Raw genomic sequence first — 15,856 nt, 5'->3', positions numbered from 1 at the left:
CAGGAATCAGCCTGGTAAACCTTCGTTGCATTCCCTCCATGGCAAGGACATCCTTCCTCAGATAAGGAGAAAAAAAACTGCACACAATACTCCAGATGTGGTCTCACCAAGGCCCTGTATAACTGCAGTAAGACATCCCTGCTCCTGTACTCAAATCCGCTTGCAATGAAGGCCAACATGCAATTCGCCTTCCTAACTGTTTGCTGCACCTGAATGCTCGCTTTCAGCGACTGGTGTACAAGGACACCCAGGTCTCGTTGCACCTCCCCTTTTCCGAATCTATCATCATTCAGATGCCTTTCTGTTTTTACAACCAAATTGGATAACCTCACATTTTTCCACGTTATACTGCATCTGCCATGTTCTTGCCCACTCACCCAACTTGTCTGAATCAAATTCGAGCCTCTTTGCATCCTCCTCACATCTCACATTCCATCCCAGTTTTGTGTCGTCTGCAAACTTGGAAATGTTACATTTAGTTCCCTCATCCAAATGATTGATATATATTGTGAATAGCTGGGGCCCAAGCACTGATCCCTGCGGTACCCCACTAGTCACTGCCTGCCACCCGGAAACAGACCCGTTTATTCCTACTTTCTGTTTCCTGTCTGTCAACCAATTCTCAATCCATGCCAGTATATTCCCCCCAATCCCATGTGCTTTAATTTTGCACACTAACCTCTTGTGTGGGACCTTATCAAAAGCCTTCTGAAAATCCAAATACACACATCCAATTTTTCTCCCCTATCTATTCTACTAGTTACCTCCTCAAAAAACTCCAGTAGATTTGTTAAGCTTGATTTCCCTTTAATAAACCCATGCTGACTTTGTCCAATCCCGTTAATGCTCTCCAACTGTTCTGTTATCACATCTTTTATAATAGACTCTGGCATTTTCCTCACTACTGATGTTAGGCTAACTGGCCTGTAATTCCCTTATTTTTCTCTCCCTCGCTTTAACCATTCAAAATATAGCACCTCCGTGAGTACTGTACTGAAGTGTCAGCCTGGAATATGTGCTCGAGTTCTGGAAACCTTTAACCCACTGTATTCTGAATCAAGTGAGAATGCTACCACTGAGCTACGGCTGACTGTTTTATTCAAACCCACCTTTTTGATGCGTGCTCCAAGCCTTCCAATGCCTTTGTATTACTTGTCTCATGAACACTAATTTAATAAAGGTTAAACTGCAAACAAAATCCTTAGCATTCCATGTACGTGGAAATAGATACATCGTGACAACAAACAAAGAGAATTGCAGAATTTTACAAAGCAGAAGGAGGCCATTCGGCTCATTGCACTTGTGCTCGCTCCCTGATAGAATTATCCCATTTCTTCCTTTTCCCCATAGATTTTTATTTTCTTTGTTCCTTTGTTAATTATTTATCCCCGTCCCTTTTAAAAGCTATTCTGGATCTGTGTCCCCCACCAGCAGGACTTTCCATATTCCAACAACCAACCGCATGAAAAAAACTCTCCTAACCTCTCCATTTAGGTGATAATTTGAAACTTATTCCCTTTAATTATCGATTCACCGACCAGTGGCAATTTTCTCGATTCTCCTTCTCAAAACCCCTTATAATTCTGAGCCGCTATCAGATCGTCTCTTAACCTTCTTTGTTCTAATGGAAAAGATGTCTCATATATCTGCCTCTATCTTTCTCTCTCTCACTTCTCGCTTTCTCTCTTGCTTCCTCTCTATCTCTCTTTCTCACTCTCTTATCTCTTCATCACTGCCAAAGGACCAATATCAAAACTTACTCTGGGAAGCGCAATTGGATAACCTGCCTATCAACCTACAATTTCCAACATGACGCAGCCCACACAAAATGCCGATCAACTCCCGAGGATGTATTCGAACGGTTTCCCGGCAAATGGAGCACGTTCTCACTGTTTAATGCTGCGTTGCTTTAACACGTCACCTCCTATTTTCAATTCCCAATCCCTCCTCGTAACATATAGGAATCATCGATTATTCTCGGAGGCATGCTGCTTGTGGAAGGCTCACAGTTCAACAGTTGAAACTTTATTGGATTACGGTGACTGACAAAGTGAGCATTTCCCTTCCTGTTGTCTCTAACTCTGAGAGTCACTGTGTATTTACCTTCGATCTGTTCGAGGGCTTGGAAGTGCGGGTAAAGGTCGAGTGTAGCATAGCCCTGTGAAAATTTTAAAAAAGATTAGAGGCAAAAAACGCTCAATCCTCGTAACTTGTTAATTTTTTTCATTTTGGAGCACCTATTAGACGAGTATTTCACAGTGTGATAACGAGATATACAAGTAACGCGCCAGTTTCTCTCACTGGTCCGTGCGACGTTTGCTCTTCTCAACCAGTGATCACAGCAGACTAACCAAATCCATTTGCGCTCGACAGGTATACACTGTCCAGGTTTCCTATCCATTCAGCTATGCTGGAAAATCCATGATTGCGGACGTTGGATGGGGCACCATAAAGGTGATGCCTCACAAGGTATAATAGCACATTGGCACTAAGCGGGTGACATCCCTCTTTTGGATAATCTTCCCAAAAACATAGACGTGAATAAAAGTATTTGAAATACAGTTTACTACAGAACACAAGTGTTGGGGACTGGAGTGAAACCCACTGTAAAGCATAAGTGGTGATTAAATAGATATTAGCGTCACTTTCTTTTCGAGGGGAGGGAGTGCACTAACTTAATGTTCCTTGAAGGAGAGGTCAGCAGGTGGCGGTAGAGAGGGCACTGTGGATGTCCTGGGTTTGACAGGTCAAATGAGCCATTGAATGTACATTGCTGCAGAGTGGAAACTACTTTTGGACCAAGAGTCAACATCAAACGTGCTTGGATAAAGTAAAAGATGAAATGGACTCACGCTGATTCCATATAAAATTCGACGGTAGGATAATAGCAATTAAATGCAGAATAATGCTACATGTCTCCAGAACACTGTTCTATTTATTAGTTTTTCCTGCTCAATGAGTGCCAAGGTCACCTGGTAGGATCCCGAATTCTTGCTGGTTTTGTGGAGCCAACTCAGTCCGGAGTAGGGATTGACCCATGGAGCTCCCTGGTCTGTATGGCGCAGTAGCTGATTGGGTATTTTAAGCGCCAGTTCGTGGGTGAGGAGCCTCATGGAGTAGATGTTCCTCTGCACTGCCTGAGCGTTAAGCCTCGCCTGGACGTAGCGCAGAGAGGAAAATCGGGCGCGAAGGATCACACGTCAAACAGATCCCGCCTGAGTTTCCTTTCAATTGATCCTTAAAGCCTAGGCTGTCAAGGCGAAAATATCTTCCCCTTTCTTAGTCATTAAATGAATCAATTGGTCATAAATGACAGGTCGATAAGAGCTGACATATTTATTAAATAAGAGTTAATTCATTTAATGCGGTTACTTATTCAGAGGTCACCACAATAGAATGAATTATCTTGCAGTGTTGGATTGGAAAAAAGGCATAGGAAACGCAGCGACGTACGAGGTCTTTCAGCCATCACACCGGTGTCACCGGTGTCACTTCAACTGGAGGTGCTTAATGTAATTCCATTGGTCCACTTCCGCCCTGCGTGCTTTTATGTTCTTCCATTTCAAATACGAACCCAATTCCCTTTTATAAGATATTACAGTTTATTCAACTAAAAGATCCCAGGACAGATTGTTTCCTCCAATCCTCAATCCGGAGAAGCAGCGTGACAAATCAGAGGCAGTGGAGGGGTTGAGAGAGGTGATATATAAATGCGAATTGTTGTTGCTGGGTATTCTCCGAAGTTACGGAGGAAACTCTACCGGAGTGATTCCTCTCTGTGAAAACAAAAGCGTCTAACTCCCCCATCTAGTGACAATGCTCTGTGTCTGCCTTCACGTTACCGATTCGCCAACTGACGCATCACTTCTAACCCTCTGTAATGCTCTCTGAGGGATGGTTTCCTCTCCTAGTTATAAAACTGCGATAAAGGTTTAGGTTCCCATCGCACCGGGTTTACACACCCTTTTGGAATTCCCATGGGATTTCCAGCGATTCGGAGCGTTTGGGGAGCGGGAGGATGTCCGAGCCCTCACACTTTGGCGCGGGAGTAGATATCCTCTACTCTAGTGTTTGCTGAGAGTCCCACTGTGTTGTACCGAGGGTGCTGTCGTGTTTACTGAAGTTCCTTCTCAGAGAGTCAATCAGAAGCACAGAATGAGTCGGAGTTCGGGGTTAATTTGTGGAATTACTCACCGTGAGGCATTCCCTTCTCTTGCCACTGGTGACGAAGGTAAATCCTTGTGTTTCTGTTGCAACTCCTGTTTTCTGTATACGTTCTTCAACGTACCTACAAAACGCAATGAACAGTGGAATAAAACTTAGAGGTTCTGTCTGACTTGATGCTCTCAAAAACTCCCAACAGATAGCCGGATGGGCGACAAGGCGTCTGAGTGGACAGATAAAGAGACAGATTGCTTCTTAAGGACAGAGAAACGAGTAAGAAATGCTTCTCCTAAAATAACAGGGAGGTGAAATGAAGAGGAAGGCTGAAGGCATTTGTACCTATTATCCCACAACAACATTCCAAGCCCTTGTATCTTGCTTTGGCTCTCTTTTCCATTAAATTCAGTTGGAATGGCAAATCGGGCAGTGTATATATTGGGCGCCTGACTCACTATGGGTCAGTTTTAGAAAGGAAAATTGGGCTTTGAAAAATTGGGCTCGTGATTCACTATGAGTCAGTTTCAGAAAGCTAAATTGGGCGGTGTATGAATTGGATCCTGATTCACTATGGGTCAGTTTTGGAAAAGGAAATCGAGCGGTGTATAAATTGGATCCTGATTCACTATGGGTCAGTTTCGGAAAAGGAAATCGGGCGGTGTATCAATTGGGCTCATGATTCACTATGGGTCAGTTTCGGAAAGGTAAATCGGGCGGTGTATTAATTGGATCCTGATTCACTATGGGTCAGTTTCGGAAAGGTAAATCGGGCGGTGTATAAACTGGATCCTGATTCACTATGGTTCAGTTTTGCCACACACTGTGGGATTATTCAACTTCCTAGTGTCTCATTACTGCTTCATGTCTGATCACAGGAACTGACGGCAAGCCATTCAGTCATGGGGGGCATCATAATGAATCCCCATCCTATCTCCATGCAACATGTATGTAAGCGCACTTTTAGATCAGGAGTCTCTGGACCAGGAACAGAGACCCGGCTCATTTTCCCTTGTCTAGTCGACGCGGACCTACTGGTTATGGACCGAGCTGAGATCATGTACGTGAGCACAAACAGCCGATGAATCCAAACTGAGACCATTTTGGTTTGATTGACTCAGTGTTTGAATGAATTCCCATAGCAACACAAATAGGAATCTCACAACTCATTCTGAAATGTGAGCCGTGGAAGAGCCGCAATGCAGGAATGCTGAGTTATGTGCGCTGTGATGCCGCATAAATCAGATATATCAGGATTGGTAATTTATTGAAAATAGAAGCTCTCTGATAATTTAGTCATGGAATGCTTCAAACTTGTAATGCCGGTGTCATTTGTTTTTTTCAATCCATGCAGCAGATTCGGGCCATTGGTAGATCCTTCCCAGGCTCAGTGCCATCAGTGGGCCGAATGTTTCACTTTGATGGGTGTTGACTCACACTGTTCGATATCTACTTGTACGATACCAGAACCCATGGGAGTAACAATAGAACCCAACCACGATATGAGCTGAGTAATCGTGTGATTTGGTTGGTTCGAATTGTAAACTGTTTTACTCCAAAGCAAGGTGAAGCATACAGAGCAACGAGGATGTTCAGAGCCCTATAGCTCAATCGATACAACTTCATGGAACAATGCAAAATAAAGAATAGACCAAACTATCCCACTTTGGTGGGTTGTCTTACATAATGTACAGAATAAGCCCTCTCCATTCCGCCTGTCTCCATTCCCAGCCTTCTCTTGCTTTACTATCCACTCACGTCTTCTTTCCAAAAAACAGACTGCCATTTTGTTCTCTGTATTCTGATTTTTAAAAGCCAATCTCATTGTGTAAAAAGCCCGCCCGTTTCTGATGGTGATCAAAGGGTTTTCTAACACATTGGGTGAGAGGCCGCTTTCCAAATACCCAGACAAACTAGAGATGTGCTTATTGCTTGGTTTATGGAAGAAGTATTTTTTATTCGTTCATGGGATGTGGCCTCACAGGCGAGGCCGGCATTTATTGCCCATCCCTAATTGCCCTCGAGAAGGTGGTGGTGAGCCGCCTTCTTGAACCGCTGCAGTCCGTGTGGTGAAGGTTCTCCCACAGTGCTGTTAGGAAGGGAGTTCCAGGATTTTGACCCAGCGACGATGAAGGAACCGCAACATATTTCCAAGTCGGGATGGTGTGTGACTTGGAGGGGAACGTGCAGGTGGTTTTGTTCCCATGTACCTGCTGCTCTTGTCCTTCTGGTTGGTAGAGGTTGTGGGTTTGGGAGATGCTGTCGAAGAAGCCTTGGCGAGTTGCTGCAGTGCATCCGATGGATGGTACACACTGCAGCCACAGTGCGCCGGTGATGAAGGAATGAATGTTTCGGGTGCCAATCAAGCGGGCTGCTTTGTCCTGGATGGTGTCGAGCTTCTTGGGTGTTGTTGGAGCTGCACTCATGAAGGCAAGTGGAGAATATTCCATCATACTCCTGACTTGTGCCTTGTAGATGGTAGAAATGCTTTGGGAGTCAGGAAGTGAGTCACTCATCGCGGAATACCAAGACTCTGACCTGCTTTTGTAGCCACAGTATTTATATGGCTGATCCAGTTAAGATTCTGGTCAATGGTGACCCCCAGGATGTTGATGGTGGGGGATTCGGCGATGGTAATGCCGTTGAATGTCAAGGGGAGCTGGTTCGACACTCTCTTGTTGGAGATGGTCATTGCCTGGCAATTGCCTGGTGCGAATGTTACTTGCCACTTATGAGCCCAAGCCTGGAGGTTGTCCAGGTCTTGCTGCATGCGGGCTCGGACTGCTTCATTATTTGAGGGGTTGCGAATGGAACTGAACATTGTGCAATCATCAGCGAACATCCCCATTTCTGAACTTAAGATGGAGGGAAGCTCATTGATGAAGCAGCTGAAGATGGTTGGGCCTCGGACACTGCCCTGAAGAACTCCTGCAGCAATGTCCTGAGGCTGAGATGATTGGTCTCCAACAACCACTACCATCTTCCTTTGTGCTAGATTTGACTCCAGCCACTGGAGAGTTTTCCCCCTGATTCCCATTGACTTCAATTTTACTCGGGCACCTTGGTGCCACGCTCGGTCAAATGTTGCCTTGATGTCATGGGCAGTCACTCTCACCTCACCTCTGGAATTTAGCTCTTTTGTGCATGTTTGGACCAAGGCTGTGATGAGGTCTGGAGCCGAGTGGTCCAGGCGGAACCCAAACTGAGCATCGGTAACAGGTTATTGGTGAGTAAGTGCCGCTTGATAGCACTGTCAACGACACGTTCCATTACTTTGCTGATGAATGAGAGTAGTCTGATGGGGCGGTAATTGGCCGGATTGGATTTGTCCTGCTTTTTGTGGAGAGGACATACCGGGGCAATTTTCCACATTGAAATTAAGTTCCAATGAGCACATTATCCATCTTTCGTCAACCCTTTCTCTTCTTAACAAAAATCTAGTGAGAATATGCAATGCTTTTAAAGCCCCCAAGCCCAAGACGTAACTTATTTTCCAAGTCATTTCTGGTGGATAACATGGTTAAACAAAACAGAAATATGACTGTCCCAAACGTTCATCTTTTATTCATTCCCTTTGTTATTCAATCCATGTTGATAATCGTGCCATTATTGAAAGGGCATTTGAACAGTTTCCACACTGGGGCACTGTGACCACAGGGAAAGACGAGGGTATTGGCAAAACAAATTGTAATGCACAGTGAGTATTGCTCCACAGGGCTGTGTGCTGGGACTGCTCGTATTGTCCATATATAGAAATGCACGTTGGGAGGCGCTATACAGTTCTATGTGGTGGGACTGTTCGTATTGCCCATATGCAAAATGACCTGGCTGTCTGAATCAAGGGAACAATATTACAATTTGCTGATGGCGACAAATTGGCTGTAAGTAAAATTGTTCTGAGAACTGTGAAAAGCTGCAGGCAGAAATAGATAGTCAGATCGGATGGGTAGGGAGGTGCCAGATAAAGCCTAATGTAGCAAAATGCAAAATTTTGGCAATCGGGGGATAGGAAGCCCGATTCAAGGGAGGTCCAAGTTTTCCTTGTCAAGCACGGAGGAGCACTTCTGCTCCTCTTGGCCCACAAAGAAACCAAAACAAACATCAAAAAACTTACATTGGGCCTCTTCTGGCCCTTGATCCAGCTCCCAGTACGTTTGGCCTTGCAGAGAATCTACCACTACTCCTCCGCTTAGGCCATTGGTTAAAATAGCAGACCGGGCTCCGATGGCGTCATCGGAGCCTTGTCCGCATGTTTAAGTGGACCCCACCATTTTGGAATGGTTGTCATTGCGGCCTGCAATTTAAAATTTCAGGCAGTCAGATCGGGGCAGGAAAGGATTCGGTAAGTCCCCCATTCTACTGAACTGCCCACTGTCTGGTTTCCGCCAGTGGGTGGGAAGTTATAATCGAGGTCTGTGTTTCTCCAATTTTATTATAAGGTGGTTCTGTGATTCTTCAATTCCGTTACTAAGTGACTCAATAATTCTGTGCTTGCATGAATCTCTGGTTCTATGATTCTAATTGAACTACACCATTATTGTACTAATATGGCACTAATACATTCTGTCACCAGCTCATTTGGTAAAAGAAAGAAAGACTTGCATTGATAGAGCACCTTTTACTGCGTTCCATAGCACTTCAGAGCCAATGAAGCAATTTTGAATTGTCGCGCACAGTAATGTCCCACAAACAGTATGTGGCCAGATAACCTGTTTTAGTGATGTTGGTTGAGGGATGAATATTGTCCAGGACAACCGGGAGAATTCCAGTGCTTGTTTTCTAAATAGCGCCAAGGGATGTTTTACGTCCACCTGAGAGCTCAGAAGAAGCCTCCGTTTAACTTCTCACCCGAAAAGCGGCACCTCCGACTGTGCAGCTCTCCCTCAGTACTGCACTGAAGTGTCAGCCTGGATTGTGTGCTCATGTTTCTGGAGTGAAATTTAATCCCACAACCATCTGAATCAGAGGCGAAAGTGCTACCCACTGAGCCACAGCTAACACCTGCAGCTAGGCATTTCCTAATGTATTAAAGCACCTGGTTCTTTTTCCGTTATTGCAAAGTTAAATACGGTGTTGGACTTGTAACTGAGGATGCTCCACGAATTCAAATCCCACTGTAGCATATTGGGAAATTGTTGAATTCATTTTCTCTGGTAAAGTATAGGAATGCAGCAGGAAAAAATAACAATAATAAAAGTTACAGTACAGTTCAAAAACTCAATTAGTTCACAGAAGGCCTTCAGGGCAGGGAATCTATCACCTCTACCTGATCTGGCCCACACATGATTTGTGCCTCAGTGGTTAACTCTGAACGCTCTCTGAAACAGCAAAACATAATTACTTCGGGGTGAAGGCATCACCCTGGTGAATCTATGCTTTAATGCATTTCTCTGATGGGGTGCCCAAAATTTCGTTCCTGTACTCCACGCCCTCTCTGTTTCCCAAATCACTGCTTTGTCTCATGAGCAAATTTTGAGACTATGCTCCCTATGCTCAATTCAAAATCATTTCTATGCACCGAAAGCAAAAACGCACCCAGTGCTGGCGTCTGGAGTATAACATTTATACCCCTTCTCCAAGCCAAGCTATCCCCATTTGCCTTAACTCCTTGTTTCCCCTGCGGCAACCAACTGTCTCAATGTTGTGCGATATTTCCTCGAATATCGTTTTCCTTTATTTTCTAACAAGCTTCCTGTCAGACAACTTATCAAACGCCTTCGGAAAATTCATATATATTACATTTACAGAATAAGAACATAAGGACATAAGAAGTAGGAGCAGGAGTAGGCCAATCGGCCCCTCGAGCCTGCTTCGCCATTCAATAAGATCATGGCTGAACTGATCCTAACCTCAAATCTAAATTCATGTCCAATTTCCTGCCCGCTCACCGTAACCCCAAATTCCCTTTACTTCTAGGAAACTGTCGATTTCTTTTTAAAATTTATTTAATGATGTAGCTTCCACAGCTTCCTGGGGCAGCAAATTCCACAGACCCACTACCCTCTGAATGAAGAAGTTTCTCCTCATCTCAGTTTTGAAAGAGCAGCCCCTTATTCAAATATTATGCCCCCTAGTTCTAGTTTCACCCATCCTTGGGAACAACCTTACCGCATCCACCCGATCAAGCCCCTTCACAATCTTATATGTTTCATAAGAATGACCTTTTATCAATCGAATATTTCACTTCTTTTTTGATAAAAAAGGCTACATTTTTAAATATAACTTTCCTTTAACAAATCCGTGCTGCTTGTCTTTGATTAACCGCTACCTGTTTTGGCCTAAACTTGACTCCAGTCCCACACCCCGTGAGTGTTAATGCCAGCTGGACAACCAGAGATGGGAATAAGTGTGGCCTTTCTAGCTTTGTTAACGTCCCGGGAGAAAAGAACAAAACGACATACTCACCAGTTGATAAAGGAGCTCTTGCCAGCCGAATGGTTTCCCATCAGCATCACCGTGACCTTCTTCCTTGGAGCCAAGAGGCCGAGACCCAATCGGTTGGCAATGCCCAACAGGCCTGTCAACAACAAAATGGTCTCTCGTCATCTCATTCAAAACAGCAAAGTTGTCGGTTCGGTGTGTGTAGAAATCACACAGAGGGGCGAATTTAACTGTGGGCGATGGTGTAAAACGGGCGAGATCGAATTAGCCGCCTATTTTATACGTGACCTCATTTTCCTTTCGACTGAAGTCAATGGAAGGCCAATTATATATTCTCAATTTTACATTATTAACAGAAGTTAAAGCTCCCCCCCCAGAGAACGATAGCCGGATGGAGAAAGTAACTACGTTAAATAGAGGAAGTTAATGCCTGTTTAATGTACATGCAAATTGTTTGTAAGAAAAACACAGAGGCGGTAATTTTAACTCTGGGCAATGGTGTAAAATGGACGATGTATCATTGACCGCCCAAAGTACACCCACCGATTTCCCTGTCTATTGACTTCAGTACAAAGGAAATTCGGGCGTATTGCATAATGGGCGTCTAATTCAATATCACTCGTTCTACACCATCGCCCAAAATTATAATTACTCCCAGAGAGAGAAGGGGGGCGGAAGTGGGGTTATATGGATTTATCTTCGGCAGCGATAGTGAATTGACAGCCCGCTTCGCTCTCCATCCGATTTACCGTTCCATTCAAGTTAATTTTGAACTAAGGAGACGATAGGTGGACTGGTCTATTGTTAAATGGTTTATCCCTCTCACACTTCTTGCACAAAGGCTACCCTTCAGGCCCACAAACTTATAAATGTAATTTCCATTCTCAAATTCTGTCCATCTCAGTCCGATACCCATCCTATCACTCTGTAAATCACACTCCCATCCTATCACTCTGTAAATCTCACTCCCGTTAATTCACCACGTAAATCTCATTCCCATTCCCTCACTGTGTAAATCTCACTCTCATTCCCTCTCTCTGTAAATGTCACTCCCAACCCTTCACTCTGTAAATCTCACTCCCATTCCCTCACTCTGTAAATCTCACTCCCATTCGCTCACTCTGTCCATCGCACTCCTATTCCCAGACTCTGTAAATCACACTCCCATTCGCTCACTCTGCAAATCTCACTCCCATGATCTCACCCTGTAAATTTCACTCTCATTCCCGCACTCTGTAAATCTCACTCCCATTCCTGCACACTGCAAATCTCACTCCTATTCCCACACTCTGTAAATCTCACTCCCATTATCTCATTCTGTAAATGTCATTCCCATTCCTGCACACTTTCAAGTTCACTCCCATCCCTGCACGGTGTAAATCTCATTTCCATTGACTGAATCTGCAAATCTCACTCACATTCCTGCAATCTGTAAATCTCACTCCCATTCCCTCACTCCGTAAATCTCACTCCCATTCCCGCAATCTATCAATCTCACTCCCAATCTCCCAGTCTGCAAATCACCCTCCCATTCCCGGACACTGTAATTCTCACTCCCATTATCTCACTCTGGAAATCTCACTCCCATTCCCGCACTCTGTAAATCTCACCCTCATTTCCGCACTCTGTAAATCTCACTCCCATTCCGGGACTCTCTAAATTTCATTCACAATCCTGCACTCTGCAAATCTCACTCCAATTCCCGCACTCCGTAAATCTCATTCCCATTCCCTCATTCTGTAAATCTTAATCCCATTCCCGCACTCTGTAAATTTCACTCACATTTCTGCACTCTTTAAATCTCACTCCCATTCCTGCACACTGTAAATCTCACTCCCATTCCTGCACACTGCAAACCTCACTCCCATTCCCACATTCTGTAAATGTCGCTCTCATTATCTCAAATTTTTAATGTTATTCAAATTCCTGCAAGCTTTCAATCTCGCTCCCATTATCTGAATCTGCACATCTCACTGGCATTCTTGCAATCTGTAAATCTAACTCCAATTCCTGAACTCTGTAAATCTCACTCCCATTCCCGCAATCTATCAATCTCACACCCATTATATCAGTCTGAAAATCACACTCCCATTCCCACACACTGTAAATCTCCCTCCCATTATCTCACTCTGTGAATCTCACTCCCATCCCCACATTCTGTAAATTACGCTCCCATTCCCGCAATCTGCAATTCTCACTCCCATTCCCGCCCTCTGTAAACCTCACTCCCATTATCTCACACTGTAAATCTCACTCCCATTCCCGCACAATGCTAATTTCACTCCAATTATCTCATTCTGCAAATGTCACTCCCAATCCTGCGCACTGTAAATCTCACTCCCATTCCGGCACACTGTAAATCTCGCTCCCATTATCTCACTGTGCAATTCCCACTCCCATTCCAGCACAACGTAAATCTCACTCCTATTCAATCACTCTGCAAATCTCACTCCAATTCCCTTAGTCTGCAAATCTCACTCTGCAAATCTCAATTCCATGCTCCCAATCCTTAAATCCTGCACACTATAAGTCTCACTCGAATTATCTCACTCTGCAATTCTCACTCCCAATCCATCACAATGTAATTCTCACTCCCATTTCCTCACTCTGTAAATCTCACTCCCATTCCGGCAAACTGTAAATCTCACTCCCATTATCTCACTCTCCAATTCTCACTCCCATTCCAGCACAATGTAAATCTCACTCCCATTCCCGCACTCTGTAAATCTCACTCCTATTCCCTCATTCTGCAACTCACACTCTGCAAATCGCAATCTTTAAATCTCTCTCCCATTCCCGCACTCTATAAATCTCACTCCCATTCTCTCACTCTCCAAATCTTTCTCCCTTTCCCTCGGTCTGTAAATCTCACTCCCATTCCGCACTCTATAAATCTCACTCCCATTCTCTCACTCTCTAAATCTCACTCCCATTCTCTCACTCTCTAAATCTCACTCCCATTCTCTCACTCTCTAAATCTCACTCCCATTCTCTCACTCTCTAAATCTCACTCCCATTCTCTCACTCTCTAAATCTCACTCCCATTCTCTCACTCTCTAAATCTCACTCCCATTCCTGCGCACCGTAAAACTCACTCCCATTCCGCACTCTATAAATCTCACTCCCATTCTCTCACTCTCTAAATCTCACTACCATTCTCTCACTCTGCAAATCTCACTCTGCAAATCTCACTCCAATTCCCTCACTCCGTAAATCTCACTCCCATTCCCTCACTCTCTAAATCTTACTCCCTTCCCTCACTCTGTAAATCTCAGTCCCATTCCCTCACTCTGTAAATCTCACTACCATTCCCGCTCTCCATAAATCTCACTCCCAATGCTCTCAGTCTGCAAATCACACTGCAATTCCCGCACACAATAAATCTCACTCATATTATCTAACTCTGTAAATCTCACTCCCATCTCCTCACTCTGTAAGTCTCACTCCCATTCCCGCACTCTGTAAATCGCTCTCCCATTCCTGCACTATGGAAACTCACTCCCATTCCCACACTCTGTAAATCTCACTCCCATTCCTGCACTCTGTTTAAATCTCGCTCCTATTCCCGCATTATGTAAATCTCACTCTTATTATCTCACTCTGCAAATTTCATTCCCATTCCTGCACACTGTAAATCTCATTCCCATTCTCTCACTCTGTAAATCTCACTCCTATTTTCTCACTCTGCAAATCTCACTCCCACTCCCTCACTTTTCAAATCTCACTATGCAAATCTCATACCCATTCTCTTGCTCTGCAAACCTCACTCCCATTCTCACGGTCTGCAAATCTCACTTCTATTCCTGCTTAGTCTAAATCGCACTCCCATTCCCTCACTCTGTCAATCTCACTCCCATTCTCTCACTCTGCAAATCTCACTCCCATTCACTCACACTGTAAATCGCACTCCCATTCTCTCACTCTGTAAATCTCAATCCCATTCCATCACTCTGTAAATCTCACTCTGCAAATCTCGCTCCCATTCTGTCACACTGTAAATCGCATTCCCTTTCTCTCACTCTGAAAATCTCACTCTGCAAATCTCACTCCCATTCCTTCACAATGTAAATCTCCCTTCCATCCTCTCACTCTGAAAATCTCACTCTGCAAATCTCACTCCCATTCTCTCACTCTGTCAATCACACCCCCATTTCCTCACTCTGCAAATCTCACTCCAATTCCCTCACCTTGTAAATCTCACTCCCATTCACTCGCAATATAAATTTCACTCCGATCCTTCCTCTTTCTACTGCCCTGCAGTACCTGTACCATAGGAGCTAGCGCATTGTAAGCAAAAATAATCCTTAAAGCTGGAGTAAACCACTGAGCTTGCGTTTCCAATATATATTATGGATATATTTAAAACTTGATGTATATATATATATATATATATATATATATATATATATACACACACATCTATAGATATAAATATATATAAAACTAAAGCATTATAGATATTTTAAATATGTTTGAAAGAAAAATGTTTCACCCAAACAGATCTCTGAGAGATAGTTCTGACAAAGTCACGCTGAAAGTAATATCACAAAGTGGAATCGGTGCCAACTCAGGCTGAGTGAAACCCGAGAGTCAAATGACTCAGAAGCACCGAAATAAACTTGTCAGTTGCTGCCTTTCACATACGCGGGGAGGGACTGGGCTGTGTGCTGTAAACATGTGTAGAAAATACAGCTCAATACCATCCCTAAAACGCTTACCGTGCTTCGAGTCCGTGTAGAGCAAGTGACATTCCCTGAGGATCTTCTCATTAATGGAGAGGCTCAGACTTTCCAAGGGATTCGTAGAGGATCGTACCTTCAGGCTTCCTGACATTGCTGGGGGCACCACAGATTCCTTCAGCCTGACCTGAGACGGGCAAGCTCAGAGCTGACCAGACCAAAATACTGACACGTTTGGTGAAGGAGGAGGAGCTTTAAGTCCATGTGTGAGTGACAGAGCATGTGTGCGAGCCTGCTCACATCATCTGTTTAATCGCTCAGGGCATCTGTCCAACAGGATCATTAACCCCCGCGCTCCAATCCAGCAGCTGACTGGGGTCAACAGCCTTGGTGTTCTGTCTAATTGAATTTGGTAAAACGAAAGCTGTGGTTGAGCTCTCAATGTTCTGTTTAATACTTGTTGTAACCAAACATTTATTAACCCCTTACTGTCATGTTGAATTCAGTAATTAGGTACATTTGAAGGCTTTGTTAATTTCTCGGTGTCTAATGAAATAACTAAAATAAATTCCAGGATTAATCCTTCAATGCCCAGTCTCACTAACTATAACAAATATCTTACTAATCTCTTAATGTAG

General features: G+C 44.1%; 1 protein-coding gene across 3 annotated transcripts in view; it reads right to left on the bottom strand.

The window, feature by feature from the left end:
• LOC137336060 (uncharacterized) overlaps positions 1-15,440 on the bottom strand; it is a 34,461-nt gene extending 19,021 nt beyond the window's left edge. For all 3 annotated transcript variants that reach the window (XM_068001559.1, XM_068001560.1, XM_068001561.1), the window contains exons 1-4: positions 15,258-15,440; positions 10,564-10,675; positions 4,195-4,288; positions 2,104-2,158 (exon numbers count right to left, since the gene is read on the bottom strand). In XM_068001559.1, the coding sequence (XP_067857660.1) occupies positions 2,104-2,158; positions 4,195-4,288; positions 10,564-10,675; positions 15,258-15,372 (376 nt within the window). In that variant the 5' untranslated portion in view covers positions 15,373-15,440. The remainder of the gene's footprint in view (positions 1-2,103; positions 2,159-4,194; positions 4,289-10,563; positions 10,676-15,257) is intronic.
• Between the last annotated feature and the right edge of the window lie 416 nt (positions 15,441-15,856).

The sequence above is a fragment of the Heptranchias perlo genome, chromosome 20 (genome assembly GCF_035084215.1).
Source record: "Heptranchias perlo isolate sHepPer1 chromosome 20, sHepPer1.hap1, whole genome shotgun sequence".
Lineage (NCBI taxonomy): Eukaryota > Metazoa > Chordata > Chondrichthyes > Hexanchiformes > Hexanchidae > Heptranchias > Heptranchias perlo.
Note: the sequence above shows the minus strand (reverse complement) of the source record. Positions and strands in the feature narration are given on the sequence as shown.